This window comes from Bombina bombina, chromosome 2 (genome assembly GCF_027579735.1).
Source record: "Bombina bombina isolate aBomBom1 chromosome 2, aBomBom1.pri, whole genome shotgun sequence".
Classification (NCBI taxonomy): Eukaryota; Metazoa; Chordata; class Amphibia; order Anura; family Bombinatoridae; genus Bombina; species Bombina bombina.
The window spans coordinates 445,616,928-445,632,043 of record NC_069500.1 but is presented as its reverse complement, the minus strand read 5'-3'; the positions used below and the strand labels follow the sequence as shown (position 1 = coordinate 445,632,043).

Sequence of the window (15,116 nt, the reverse complement as noted above, 5' to 3'; positions counted from 1 at the left end):
TCATGATTTAGAAAGAGAATGCATTTTTAAACATCTTTTTAATTTACTTCTATTATCTAATTTGTGTTATTCTCTTGATATTCTTTGCGGAAAAGCATATCTAGATATGCTCAGTAGCTGCTGATTGGTTGCTGCACATAGAAGCCTCATGTGATTGGCTCACCCATGTGCATTGCTTTTTCTTCAAATAAGGATAACTAATAAATGAAGCAAAATAAATAATAGAAGTAAATTGTTATGTTGTTTAAATTTGTATGTTCTATCTGAATCATGAAAGAAAGATTTTGAGTTTAGTGGCCCTTTAACCACAACCAGTGTTGTGAAATGGCTTCGAGGTAACATAACATAACCTAAATATTTACAAATTTTAATGCTATTTCTGCATTTGACATTTTTTATGAGTTTTTTTTGTGTGCAATAATTGTATTGAATTTTAATCGGTAATAACAGCAAAAATAAACCATCACTCAACAGCAAATGATTATTGTATCATATGACATAGCAGGAATATTAACATGCAAATAAGAACAAGAAAAGAAACATGCAAGATGCAGTGGTTTAATAATTTAACCAAGAATTACGTGTATATTGGTGAGATTCCAGTTAAAGATTTCCTTGATTCAGTAGTGAATGGCCAAGAAAATAGAATTTATGCTTACCTGATAAATTACTTTCTCCAATGGTGTGTCCGGTCCACGGCGTCATCCATTACTTGTGGGAATATTCTCTTCCCCAACAGGAAATGGCAAAGAGCATAGCAAAAGCTGCCCATATAGCCCCTCCTCAGGCTCCGCCCCCCAGTCATTCGACCGACGGTTAGGAGAAAAAAAAAAAGGAGAAACTATAGGGTGCCGTGGTGACTGTAGTGTATAGAGAAAGAAATTTTTCAAACCTGATTAAAAAACCAGGGCGGGCCGTGGACCGAACACACCGTTGGAGAAAGTAATTTATCAGGTAAGCATAAATTCTGTTTTCTCCAACATTGGTGTGTCCGGTCCATGGCGTCATCCATAACTTGTGGGAACCAATACCAAAGCTTTAGGACACGGATGAAGGGAGGGAGCAAATCAGGTTACCTAAACAGAAGGCACCACGGCTTGCAAAACCTTTCTCCCAAAAATAGCCTCCGAAGAAGCATAAGTATCAAATTTGTAGAATTTGGCAAAAGTGTGCAGAGAAGACCAAGTTGCTGCCTTACATATCTGATCAACAGAAGCCGCGTTCTTGAAGGCCCATGTGGAAGCCACAGCCCTAGTAGAGTGAGCTGTGATTCGTTCAGGAGGCTGCCGTTCGGGAGTCTCATAAGCCAATCGGATGATGCTTTTCAGCCAGAAAGAAAGAGAGGTAGCAGTAGCCTTTTGTCCTCTCCTCTTACCAGAGTAAACGACAAACAAAGATGAAGTTTGTCTGAAATCCTTTGTTGCGTCTAAATAGAACTTTAAAGCACGGACCACATCTAAATTGTGTAACAAACGTTCCTTCTTTGAAACTGGATTCGGACACAGAGAAGGAACAACTATTTCCTGGTTAATATACTTGTTGGAAACTACTTTTGGAAGAAAACCAGGTTTAGTACGCAAAACAACCTTATCTCAATGGAACACCAGATAGGGTGGATCACACTGCAAAGCAGATAATTCAGAAACTCTTCTAGCAGAAGAAATAGCAACCAAAAACAGAACTTTCCAAGATAGTAACTTGATATCTATGGAATGTAAAGGTTCAAACGGAACCCCTTGAAGAACTGAAAGAACTAAATTTAGACTCCAAGGAGGAGTCATGGGTCTATAAACAGGCTTGATTCTGACCAAAGCCTGTACAAAAGCTTGTACATCTGGCACAGCTGCCAGTCATTTGTGTAACAAAACAGATAAAGCAGAAATCTGTCCTTTTAGAGAACTCGCTGACAACCCTTTATCCAAACCCTCTTGGAGAAAGGAGAGAAACTTAGGAATTTTAATCTTACTCCAGGAGAATCCCTTGGATTCACACCAACAGATATATTTTTTCCATATTTTATGGTAAATCTTTCTAGTCACAGGTTTTCTGGCTTGAACCAGAGTATCTATCACTGAATTTTAAAACCCACGCTTGGATAAAATCAAGCGTTCAATTTCCAAGCAGTCAGTTGCAGAGAAACTAGATTTGGATGTTCGAATGGACCTTGTACTAGAAGATCCTGTCTCAAAGGTAGCTTCCATGGTGGAGCCGATGACATATTCACCAGGTCTGCATACCAAGTCCTGCGTGGCCACGCAGGAGCTATCAGAATCACCGAGGCCTTCTCCTGATTGATCCTGGCTACGAGCCTGGGAAGGAGAGGAAACGGTGGAAACACATAAGCTAGGTTGAACGACCAAGGCGCCACTAATGCATCCACTAGAGTCGCCTTGGGATCCCTGGATCTGGACCCGTAGCAAGGAACCTTGAAGTTCTGACGAGACGCCATCAGATCCATGTCTGGAATGCCCCATAACTGGGTTAACTGGGCAAAGACCTCCGAGTGGAGTTCCCACTCCCCCGGATGGAAAGTCTGACGACTCAGATAATCCGCCTTCCAGTTGTCTACTCCTGGGATGTGAATTGCAGATAGATGGCAGGAATGATCCTCCGCCCATTTGATGATCTTGGATACCTCTCTCATCGCCAAGGAACTCTTTGTTCCTCCCTGATGGTTGATGTAAGCTACAGTCGTCATGTTGTTTGACTGGAATCTTATGAATCCGGCCTTCGCTAGCTGAGGCCAAGCCCGGAGAGCATTGAATATCGCTCTCAGTTCCAGGATGTTTATCAGGAGAAGAGACTCTTCCCGAGACCATAGACCCTGAGATTTCAGGGAATCCCAGACCGCGCCCCAGCCTAATAGACTGGCGTCGGTCGTGACAATGACCCACTCTGGTCTGCGGAAACTCATTCCCTGAGACAGGTGATCCTGAGTCAACCACCAACGGAGTGAGTCTCTGGTTATCTGGTCTACTTGAATCTGAGGAGACAAGTCTGCATAGTCCCCATTCCACTGATTGAGCATGCACAGCTGTAATGGTCTTAGATGAATTCGAGCAAAAGGAACTATGTCCATTGCTGAAACCATCAATCCTACTACTTCCATGCACTGAGCTATGGAAGGCTGCAGAATAGAGTGAAGAACTTGACAAGCGTTTAGAAGCTTTGACTTTCTGACTTCTGTCAGGAAGATCTTCATTTCTAAAGAATCTATTATTGTTCCCAAAAAGGGAACTCTTGTTGACGGAGACAGGGAACTCTTTTCTACGTTCACCTTCCACCCGTGAGATCTGAGAAAGGCTAGAACAATGTCTGTATGAGCCTTTGCCTTGGAAAGAGACGACGCCTGAATTAGAATGTCGTCTAGATAAGGTGCCACTGCAATGCCCCTCGGTCTTAGAACCGCCAGAAGGGACCCTAGCACCTTTGTGAAAATTCTGGGAGCAGTGGCTAAACCGAACGGGAGAGCCACGAACTGGTAATGTTTGTCCAGAAAGGCGAACCTTAGGAACTGATGATGATCTTTGTGGATAGGAATATGTAGGTACGCATCCTTTAAATCCACGGTAGTCATATATTGACCCTCCTGGATTGTAGGTAAAATTGTTCGAATGGTTTCCATTTTGAACGATGGAACTCTGAGAAACTTGTTTAGAATTTTTAAATCCAGAATTGGTCTGAAGGTTCCCTCTTTTTTGGGAACTACAAACAGGTTTGAGTAAAACCCCTGACCTTGTTCCACTGTTGGAACTGGGTGTATTACTCCCATCTTTAACAGGTTTTCTACACAATGTAAGAATGCCTGTCTCTTTATTTGGTCTGAAGATAAGCGAGACATGTGGAACCTTCCCCTTGGAGGAAGTTCCTTGAATTCTAGAAGATAACCCTGAGAGACTATTTCTAGTGTCCAGGGATCCGGAACATCTCTTACCCAAGCCTGAGCAAAGAGAGAGAGTCTGCCCCCTACTAGATCCGGTCCCGGATCGGGGGCTACCCCTTCATGCTGTCTTGGTAGCAGCAGCAGGCTTCTTGGCCTGTTTACCCTTGTTCCAGCCTTGCATTTGTTTCCAAGCTGGTTTAGCCTGGGAAGCGTTACCCTCTTGTCTAGAGGCTGCAGAGTTAGAAGCCGGTCCGTTCCTGAAATTACGAAAGGAACGAAAATTGGACTTATTCTTAGCCTTGAAAGGCCTATCCTGTGGGAGGGCATGGCCCTTCCCCCCAGTGATGTCTGAAATAATTTCTTTCAATTCTGGCCCAAAAAGGGTCTTACCTTTGAAAGGGATATTAAGCAATTTTGTCTTGAAAGATACATCCGCCGACCAAGACTTTAGCCAGAGCGCTCTGCGCGCCACAATTGCAAACCCTGAATTTTGCGCCGCTAATCTCGCTAATTGCAAAGCGGCATCTAAAATAAAGGAATTAGCTAACTTAAGTGCGTGAATTCTGTCCATGACTTCCTCATATGGAGTCTTCTTATTGAGCGACTTTTCTAGTTCATCGAACCAGAAACACGCCGCCGTAGTGACAGGAATAATGCACGAAATTGGTTGGAGGAGGTAACCTTGCTGAACAAAAATCTTTTTAAGCAAACCCTCCAATTTTTTATCCATAGGATCTTTGAAAGCACAATTGTCCTCAATGGGAATAGTCGTGCGTTTGGCTAGCGTAGAATCTGCCCCCTCAACCTTAGGGACTGTTTGCCATGTGTCCTTCCTTGGGTCGACCATGGGGAACAATTTCTTAAATATAGGAGGTGGGACAAAAGGTATGCCTGGTTTCTCCCACTCCTTATTCACTATGTCCGCCACCCTTTTAGGTATCGGAAAGGCATCAGGGTGCACCGGGACCTCTAGGAATTTGTCCATATTGCACAATTTTTCTGGAATGACCAAAGAGTCACAATCATCCAGTGTAGTTAGTACCTCCTTAAGTAATGCGCGGAGATGCTCTAACTTAAATTTAAACGTCACAACATCAGGTTCTGCCTGTTGAGAAATTCTTCCTGAATCTGAAAGTTCTCCCTCCAACAAACCCTCCCTCACTGCCACTTCTGACTGGTGTGAGGGTATGACAGATAAATTATCGTCAGCGCCTTCTTGCTCCACTGTATTTAAAACTGAGCAATCACGCTTTCTTTGAAATGCTGGCATTTTGGATAAAATATTAGCTATGGAATTATCCATTACTGCCGTTAATTGTTGCATAGTAACAAGCATTGGCGCGCTAGATGTACTAGGGGTCGCCTGCGCGGGCATAACTGGTATTGACACAGAAGGAGAGGATGAAGAACTATCCCCACTACCTTCATTTGAGGAATCATCTTGGGCAACCTTATTAAATGTGACAGTATTGTCCTTACTTTGTCTGGACGCCATGGCACAATTATCACATACATTTGAAGGGGGGACCACCTTGGCCTCCATACATACAGAACATGTTCTATCTGAAGGTACAGACATGTTAGACAGGCTTATACAGGCTATTAATGCAATAAAACCGTTTTTAAACAAAACCGTTACTGTCTCTTTAAATGTTAAACAGAGCACACTTTATTTCTGAATTTGTGAAAAACTATGAAGTAAATATCCAATCTTTACCAAATTTTCACCACAGTGTCTTAATGCTTTAAAAGTATTGCACCCCAATTTTCAAGCTTTTAACCCCTTAAATGAGGAAACCGGATCCGTTTAATCAATTAGCAATTTTAACCCCACTACAGTCCCAGCCACAGCGTTTGCTGCGACTTCACCTGTCCTTGGGGGTTAAACGATACCAAATTAAGCCTTCCAGGAACGTTTTCAATGATCACCAGACCCTCTCACATGAAGCTGCATGCACTGCATCCAAAAGAAACTGCGCAATTATGGCGCGAAAATGAGGCTCTGCCTACTATAGTGAAAGGCCCTTCCTGACTGGGAAAGTGTCTAAACGACTGCCTGGCGCCTAAAAACGTTCCCAAACACTAAAAGTTTAGAAAATCACTTCAAACTTCATAAAAAAAATTAAATAAAGCAATCGATTTAGCCCCCAAGAGTGTCAACCAGTGTATAGCCCATAATAAGCCTTCATTCTGTTAAGAGTCTAAGAAAATGGCTTACCGATCCCCAAGAGAGAAAATGACAGTCTTCTAGCATTACACAGTCTTGTTAGAAAATGAACTAGTCATACCTTGAGCAGAAAAGTCTGCAAACTGTTCCCCCAACTGAAGTTCTCTGGGCCCAACAGTCCTGCGTGGGAACAGCAATTGATTTTAGTTACTGCTGCTAAAATCATACTCCTCTTTTAAACAGAACTCTTCATCCCTTTTTGTTTTAGAGTAAATAGTACAAACCGGCACTATTTTAAAATAACAAACTCTTGATAGAAGAATAAAAAACTACAACTAAACACCACATACTCTTCACCATCTCCGTGGAGATGCTACTTGTTCAGAGCGGCAAAGAGAATGACTGGGGGGCGGAGCCTGAGGAGGGGCTATATGGGCAGCTTTTGCTGTGCTCTTTGCCATTTCCTGTTGGGGAAGAGAATATTCCCACACCAATGTTGGAGAAATAATAACTGTTCATCAAGATGAGGTTTTATTATAATGAATAGAAGGGAAATGTCATTTAATGTACAAGGCATTTAACACAAATTAATAATATGATTTTAAATAAGGTCAATCTGTAACAACATGATATCTTAGGGGGATAATTTAAAAGACTGAGGAGAGGGAAAGAATCAATGGAGCAACCTAGTGTAGATTACATATGATTGATTACTTGGGACCAATAGGTCTGTATCCCCTCGCAACCCCACCAATTGTGACTGAGGGTGCCCTCATCTCCGCACCCGTTTCAACATCTGTCTGATGTAGAAGGATGTAGGATGGTTGGAGTTAGGTCTCATTTCAACAACAGTTTATTTGTGGGTGGCAGTTTTTTATTATTCACTACAAAGTTACAATATGTGATAGTGGGTTTTTTTTTTAATAATGACTTTGACCAATGATACTGTTTTATTTTGTGTTCTAGGAATTTTCTCCAACTGTGCCATATTTAAGTATGTCTGCTATATTTGCCTTCATATTAAGTTTTGGATTAGGACCAGGTAAGGATGCAAACAGTAAGAAAATACTATTTTATACACAAAATCCCAGGGGTAGTCAGTGAATGAGATAAATGCACACAGTGCATCCGAGTGGGTGGCACCAGAGGAACAGTTCCTGGTACACAACAGTGGGAAAAAAACAGCAAAGAAAACTAGACCCAACCTGATTTCTACCTCAGAATCATAATTACAAAACTGTCTCATAATCCTCACTAGCATCACATTACACAGGCAGTTTCAAATCCCCCCCCCACCTTTGCCTTGTACCCTTCACCCTGTCCCCGTCTATAAACCCACTACAACCCCTCCTTTTTATCCTTACTTTTAGTTCTATGTTGTTATGAAAATAAGTTTTGTTAATTTTCGAAAACTAAATATATTAACACCAAGAGACAAAGCTCAGCAAATCATAATAACTGAATATATGCCAGTTATGTACATCACCAGGTACAAGTCCAATTGCTTACTGCTATCTCAACAGTCTATATAGACAGCCGGACCAAACTTTAAAGGACCTTTACAGCATGCTGCCCTACACCCAAGTGGATAGACTTTGCAGACGTTAAATCCTACCCCACTTAACCAATAGAAACTGGGCGTACAGTAAATGTTAATGTTTACAATAGGTGTACTCTCAAAGAGCTTTTCTTCTTTATATGTATCCATGTAGAGTTATATGTGTCTTAAAACATATTGTAATGTTTTTGTATTGTTTGCAGAAACTAATAAAAATTATTGGGAAAGAAGAAAAAAAAAAAGAAAAAAGAAAACTAGTTATCGGAAGTTTGATAATATTTATATTTACTGTGCAGTAGATGGTTTCACTTATAGGATAATGTTAATTGATACTGGATAGATTTCTTATAGAATCTCACAAGCCCAGAGAACTTTAAAAAAAATGGCCCCTTTATAAGAAGAGACATTTACTTTACAATACAGTATTTAAGCTGATTATTTCCCTCCATGATGTCAAGATTTTGAGAATTTGGCTCATAGTGAGAATTGTGTACAATTGTCTATGCCTTCATTATAGGAGAGACATTATTATTTAATTTCAGTTGCTCTTTATTTCCTAAGACAAAAAATTGATAAATTAAGGAAGTCTGCAGTTTGTGAAATGTCCTCTCTTAAATGCATTATGGAATGTTTTTTGGAATCGTCTCTTTAAAAGTGGTTTTCTACTGATTTAAATTGGGTTGCCACCAGCCATTTAAAAACCCCACTGTGTCTCATCGACACACATATGCATCTAATCATGCTGCAAATGTTCTCCATTAATTTGCTGGAGAACTCCATTGTACATAAAGGACCAAAGAGAGGCAAAACAGCAGCAAACACAGGAACTAGTATCTACATTTGTTTTATAAATATTATCTGTAGATACTACCTTAGGAAGAAAGGAATAACTAGTATGAGCAACAGTCGTAACCCTTCTAGCCAAAGAAATAGGTAGAAGTAACACAAACGGAAGAAAGATGTATATCAGGTTGAACGACCAGGGTACGACTAGGGCATCTCATCCAAGGGTCCTGAGACCTGACACAATACTGGGGCAGTTTACTATTCATAGGAGAGGCCATGAGATTTATTCTTGGAAGACCCCAATATCTCACAATCTGGTCAAAAACTTCCTGTTTCAGAGACATTCTCTTGGGTGAAGAGACTGGTGACTGAGCAAATCTGCCTTACAATTATTTACACTCTGAATGTTAGAGACAGAAAGCATGCAAAGATTACATTATGCCTAGCTGATGATGCAGGGTGCTTCCCTCATTGCTAAGGAACTGTTAGTTCCTCCTTGATGACTGAACATAAACCTTAATGTTAGGTATCTTACAAAAACCTTAAACCATCTCTAGGCTCTCGAGAAAGAAAGAATCTTCCCAGAGAAGGCCTTGAAAAAAAGCTTATTCATTACCTTTGGGAAATGATTTGTAATACCCAGTGATCCTGAACAGATCTCTCCCAAGCCTCCAGAAAGAGACTCAATCTGCCCCTCACCAGAAACTGGTCTGTCATGAGGGCAGCATATTTATGCAGTCTTGGAGGAAGGGGTAGACTTTTTGGACTCTTTGTTTTTGGACCAAAAAGGACTTAGCCAGAACTCTGGGCAGAGGAGGAAGCTTTCTAAGCCTTAGATTGCTAAAAGAAAAAAACACACACTGTAGATCTAAGCTTAGAGGAAAGCTATTTAGGAGCTGCCATAAAGAATTTATCAGTCCTCTTAACTGTCTGCTTAAATGTAGCAAGGAATTCATCTACTTCTAAAGCAATTAAAACATTCCGCAATAAATCATTATGCTGAGGTCTGAAATTAAAGGACACATTCTCTGCCGCAGCAGCAGGGTCCTCGGAGTCAGAAACACCCCTATCATTAATGGGTAACTTAGAGGTGCAACTCCTAAGGGAAGGACCACCTTGAAATCCTTGAAAACATCTGTGCTTAAAGGGACATGAAACCCAAACTGTTTATTCTATTATTAGATCCAGCATACAATTTTAAACAACTTTCCAATTTACGTCTATTATCAGGTTTGCTTTATTTTCTTGGTATCTTTTATTGAAGTGCACTAATCATCAGCTACCTCCCAGCTCCTGAGCCTACATAGGTAATCTCAGCAAAGAATACCAAAAGAACAAAACAAATGAGATAATAGAAGTAAATTGTACTGTTTAGGTTTAGCAATACACTCAGTATATGAGGTACATAGCTGAGCAGGGACACACACCTTAGAATCCTTACAAAGCAAACACAAACTGGAGTCAGAGGCTCTCCATTTTAAAAGGTCAGCTGACGGGGACAGATCCAACTATTGAAGCGGATGGACGTGTTTCCAGGGAGCTCCATGTTCTACGATCTAATTCTAGGAATGAATAGCTTAATATTTGTCCAAAAATGTTGATTGAAATACCCAGATCCTCTGTACAAGAACACTGAAGGAAACAGAGAGACTGCCCTGTATTCCCGCCACCAGCCCAAGACCTTCAGTAAAGCCACGCCATGAACAACACCATATTAAGATTCAGATGCCTAATGCATTCATAAGATACATAACCCATAGCCTTAGACTGCTACATATCACCCCCTCCTAAGAAACCGAGTTACTAGGTAATCTGTGACACTGCATACTCCTATCCTTACACAAAACGGATACCATATTGAAGTCAGCCCAGATACTATAAAGATCTTTTCCCACTATTTCTCCAATGGAGGAGTTTCATATGACCCTACACGCATTATTAGATGCATTTGAGCAACAAATTATTAGTCAAATCAACAACCTCATCTCAACTGTTCAATCCACAGCTACGGTGATAAGTAACAGACATCCTGAGCCTGTGCAGCTGTCAGCAGGAAACCTAATTATAGAAGGGCCATGTCTACCATGTTTTGAGGCGCAAAAAATACAAGGAAGATCCAAGAAAGGAGAGGATGATGTCTACATACTCCCTTATCATTATGACTACCTAACAGCTGATGGATCAAGCTTACTTGAGGATTACTCACTGGGGATTGAGGAGCTCATATCACACAGGAGTCCAGAGGTACAACATCATAACGTCCTCATCCTCCACTCCCGTGTTCTCTCTGATTCTAGTGGCCTTACTATAGATCCTCACTGGGATGTGCGGCCGGCTTTCCCGATTGAGATATTAAGAGCTTACCTTCTCCTACCCCAATTATGAGATTTATCGTGATGACTTCACTGAGGCTGACATCATCAAAATACCGTAACTCTAAAGTGACCTGGTCTTCTCACTCCAACAAAAGAGAGAAACGGCAACTTCAATGCACAATCCCAAGGCTGGCATTGGTTAAATACTAACTGTGCTAAGTATGGGGACTCTCCTTATCAGGAACTGATCCTACTACATAGTTATTTGTGCTGAATTTTAATGTGTGACATAGCACTCTCTTCGTATTATTTGTTACATAGGTTCATAATGCTTAGGCACTTTTCTTTTTCTCTATACTGTATTATAACCTAGATCTTTGACTCAAGAGGCAGTCTACTGAAAATAATATACCATATATTTTTGAACAAGGAATACCTTCTCTTTTGCTTTAAGCTTAGACATAAGATAAGAAATCCAAGGTTATCCAATACTGAAGCCTATCTTTTAACTTAAAGGTAATTTTGTTTTGACTACTAGAACAGTTGTCACTATCATTTGGTCAAGGATACTATTCTGTCAGCCAACAGCTAATCTATGTTATCTATCTACATATACTGCTAGATATAAATCAGCACGTTTAGTTTCTGTTTGCTACATAAGATGAGGTTGCACTAAGCTTCATTAGTTATATACTCATGTTTCACTATAATAACCTATGTTAATGATTACTTATTAGTTAAGATACGAGTCCATGTCTTATTATACTGATCCAGAATCAATCACATATGGTTAGTAGTTCTTGAAGCAGAACTTTAAACCTAAAGTATCTGACGTCTAAAAGGTTTACATCCCTAAAATAGTTGTACAACTCTCTCATTTACTGACCACCCTCTGTAGGGTTCTAGAAAACTTATATACACCTAAATATTCTACTACCATAAACTTTAGCAGATCAGGCTACAGTATGGTTATGTTCTAGCTAAAATACTACCAGTACTCACAGATCCAGGTTCCCCTCCCCCCCTTATTTTTCTTGATAAAAATTGCAACAAATATTACTCTCATTGGGGGGTATACATTTTATCAGATAATATCATGCTCCCTAGCTATATTCACCAACCCTAGATACTTAGGGTCTTTATCTGAGCTGCTCTTGCCCGCTGTTTTCTACATATATTACATACACTTTACAAAAGTGTGCATATCAGTGTCACTTCACTTTCTATAATATCAGCAATGTTCCACGAGCGACCATTTGTCACTTGAACTATTGTTAAAAAAAAAAAAAAAAAAAAGAGGTTCCAATTTATTATGTAGAGCACAACTATTGATATGCAATGTTCTGTTTTCTTTCACAATATGTTGCCATTGTCCTTTTATAGCAATGGTCATGATGTTATGTAATGTCTCTGCAACATGTTCACAAATTGCTGTATTCGCTGTCAACCTCAATAAAAGAAATATGAATTTAAGACAGACCGGAAGCCTGAGCTGTTCTAGATTGCCCCATAGTAACATTAATGAAGTAGCTTAAAGGGATACTAAACCCACATTTTTTTTATTTAATGATTCAGATAGAGCATGCAATTTAAGCAACTTTCTAATTTACTCCTATTAGCAAATTTTCTTAATTATCTTGCTATCTTTATTTAAAAAGCAGGAATGTTAAAGGGACACTGTACCCAATTTTTTTCTTTTGTAATTCAGAAAGAGCATGCAATTTTAAGCAACTTTCTAATTTACTCCTATTATCAATTTTTCTTCGTTCTCTTGCTATCATTATTTGAAAAAGAAGGCATCAAAGCTTTTCTTTTGTTTCAGTACTCTGGACAGCTCTTTTTTATTGGTGGATGAATTTATCCACCAATCAGCAAGGACAACCCAGGTTGTTCACCAAAAATGGGCCGGCATCTAAACTTACATTCTTGCATTTCAAATAAAGATACCAAGAGAATGAAGAAAATGTGATAATAGGAGTAAATTAGAAAGTTGCTTAAAATTTCATGCTCAATCTGAATCACGAAAGAAAATTTTTGGGTACAGTGTCCCTTTAAGCTTAGTTGCTGGCCCATTTTAGGTTCAGTGCCCTGGATAGTGCTTGCTTATTGGTAGCTACATTTAGCCACCAATAAGCAAGTGTAACCCAGGTTCTGAAACAAAAATGGGCCAGCTCCTAAGGAGACAAAAGAAAATGAATAAGGATCATGGAAAATGATAGGGATTTAAAGGTCTGGTGTGTTGGGGTATCTTTTGCCTCCTCCTAGTGTTCAGGATGGGAATTTTCCCACAGCAAAGAAAGAAATATGCATATGGCTTTGCCTGTATGGGGGCATATTGAAGCACAGATTGCATCAAATTAAACAGTGTTGTTTTTTTTAAATTTAGCTTTAAGGGGTCAATTTATCAAAGCTTCGCACTTCTTAAGACTGCAGGTTCTCACAAGAGAACCTGCAGTCCATATTTAACAAGCAGCAGTCATCAGACTTTCCTAACCTTTCTTAGATGACGAATTTCTCGTCCGACCGGGGAGATTGACATCTCCTGCCCGTGCGTGATTGACTTGTGCGGGCAGGGGGGCGGGATTGCATGCAAGCGCAAAATAGCGCTTGTGTGCAATGCTGAATTCCAGCAGCGAAATTCAGCCCGCCAGAGGTGGGCAGCATGTGTGCGCCACTGTCAACCCCAGCTTGATAAATCGACCCTTAAGTCATTATTTTTAAATTTTTTATATTGTTCATAGATTGTCCCTTATATTGTAAGGGGCCAAACATGGGCCGGCTCGTAAAGATACCAAGAGAACAAAGAAAAATTGATAATAGCAGTAAATAAGAGAGCTGCTTTAAATTGCTAGCTCTATCCGAATAATGAAAAAAAAAATGGGTTTAGTATCCCTATAAAGCTGTGAAAAGTTATTCCGGGCTTCCCTAGTGGTAAAAAGTGAGAGAGGCTCTCCATAAAATAATTCTACCAATGGAATATTTTGCATTTATTTTTCAAAATGATGTTATAGTATGTACATGCTTGACAGACATTACATGAACAGGTACAACATAATAACTGCATGTCTGAGTTTAGAAGCACATTAAAATAGGTTCCAATAAATGATCATCACAGAAATAAGATAGAGTATCTTATCGAATTAATATTAAAGTTTATGTACAGGTGACATATTAGATCCCAAGCATTATATTCAATTTGGTGACTCTCACAATCATATTTTCTGTTTGAATTTCTAGGTGGTGTTACAAATACTTTAACAGCAGAATTATTCACTCAGTCTTCAAGATCTGGAGCCTTTATGATCGGAGGATCTGTAAACTGGTTAAGTTTTTTTTTGATTGGAATGATCTTCCCATTCATAGTGGTAGGTATCATTTGGTTATGAAGAGATACTATATAGAAAATAGCTGAAATTATACTTAAAAAAAGAAGTAATCTATATTGCAATAATAGAAGATAAATACAGCACTAGAGCTAATACCCTAAAATAGAACACAAAAACAAAATGTATGCTTACCTGATAAATGTATTTATTTCCGGGCATGGAGAGTCCACAAATCATTCTAAATACTAGTGGAATATTCACTCCTGGCCAGCAGGAGGAGGCAAAGAGCACCCCGGCAGAGCTCTTAAGTATCTCTTAAGATAAGACAAGTGTATAGCGATGACTGAGGACTATACAAAAAAACCTGCCGTCTTAAATTGAATAAGGGCGGGTCGTGAACTCTCCATGCCCGGAAATAAATAAATTTATAAGGTAAGCATAAATTTTGTTTTCTTTCCTATGGCATGGAGAGTCCACAAATCATTCTAATTACTAGTGGGAACCAATACCCAAGCTAGAAGACACAGAATGATTAGGGAAGGAGAACAAGACAGGCGGACCTAAACTGAAGGCACCATCGCTTGAAGAAACTTTCCTCCCAAAAGAAGCCTCAGCTGAGGCAAAAGTATCAAATTTATAGAATTTGGAAAAAGTATGTATGGAGGACCATGTGGCCGCTTTGCAAATTTGCTCCACAGAAGCTTAATTTTTGAAAGCCCATGAAGATGAAACAGCTCTAGTGGAATGAGCCGTAATTCTTTCAGGAGGCTGTTGACCAGCTGTCTCATAAGCTAAACGGATAACACTTCTCAACCAGAGAGAAGGAGTGGTAGAAGTGGCCTTCTGACCCCTACGTTTACCAGAGAAAACAACAAACAGGGCAGAAGACTGCCGAAAATCCTTAGTAGATTGAAGATAAAATTTAAGAGCACGCAAAACATCCAAGTTATTCAAAAGACGTTCCTTCTGGGAAGAAGGATTAGGACAAAAAGAGGGAACAACAATTTTCTGATTAATATTGCAATCTGACACTACCTTAGGGAGAAACCCCAGCTTAGCACGGAATACCGCCTTATCAGCA

At 39.8% G+C, this 15,116-nt stretch overlaps 1 protein-coding gene across 2 annotated transcripts in view; it reads left to right on the top strand.

Annotated features, from left to right (window-relative positions):
* The window catches only part of LOC128649041 (solute carrier family 2, facilitated glucose transporter member 11-like), a 296,154-nt gene that overhangs the window by 259,320 nt on the left and 21,718 nt on the right, over positions 1 to 15,116 (top strand). For both annotated transcript variants that reach the window (XM_053702080.1, XM_053702079.1), the window contains 2 exons: positions 7,017 to 7,092; positions 13,947 to 14,074. In XM_053702080.1, the coding sequence (XP_053558055.1) occupies positions 7,017 to 7,092; positions 13,947 to 14,074 (204 nt within the window). The remainder of the gene's footprint in view (positions 1 to 7,016; positions 7,093 to 13,946; positions 14,075 to 15,116) is intronic.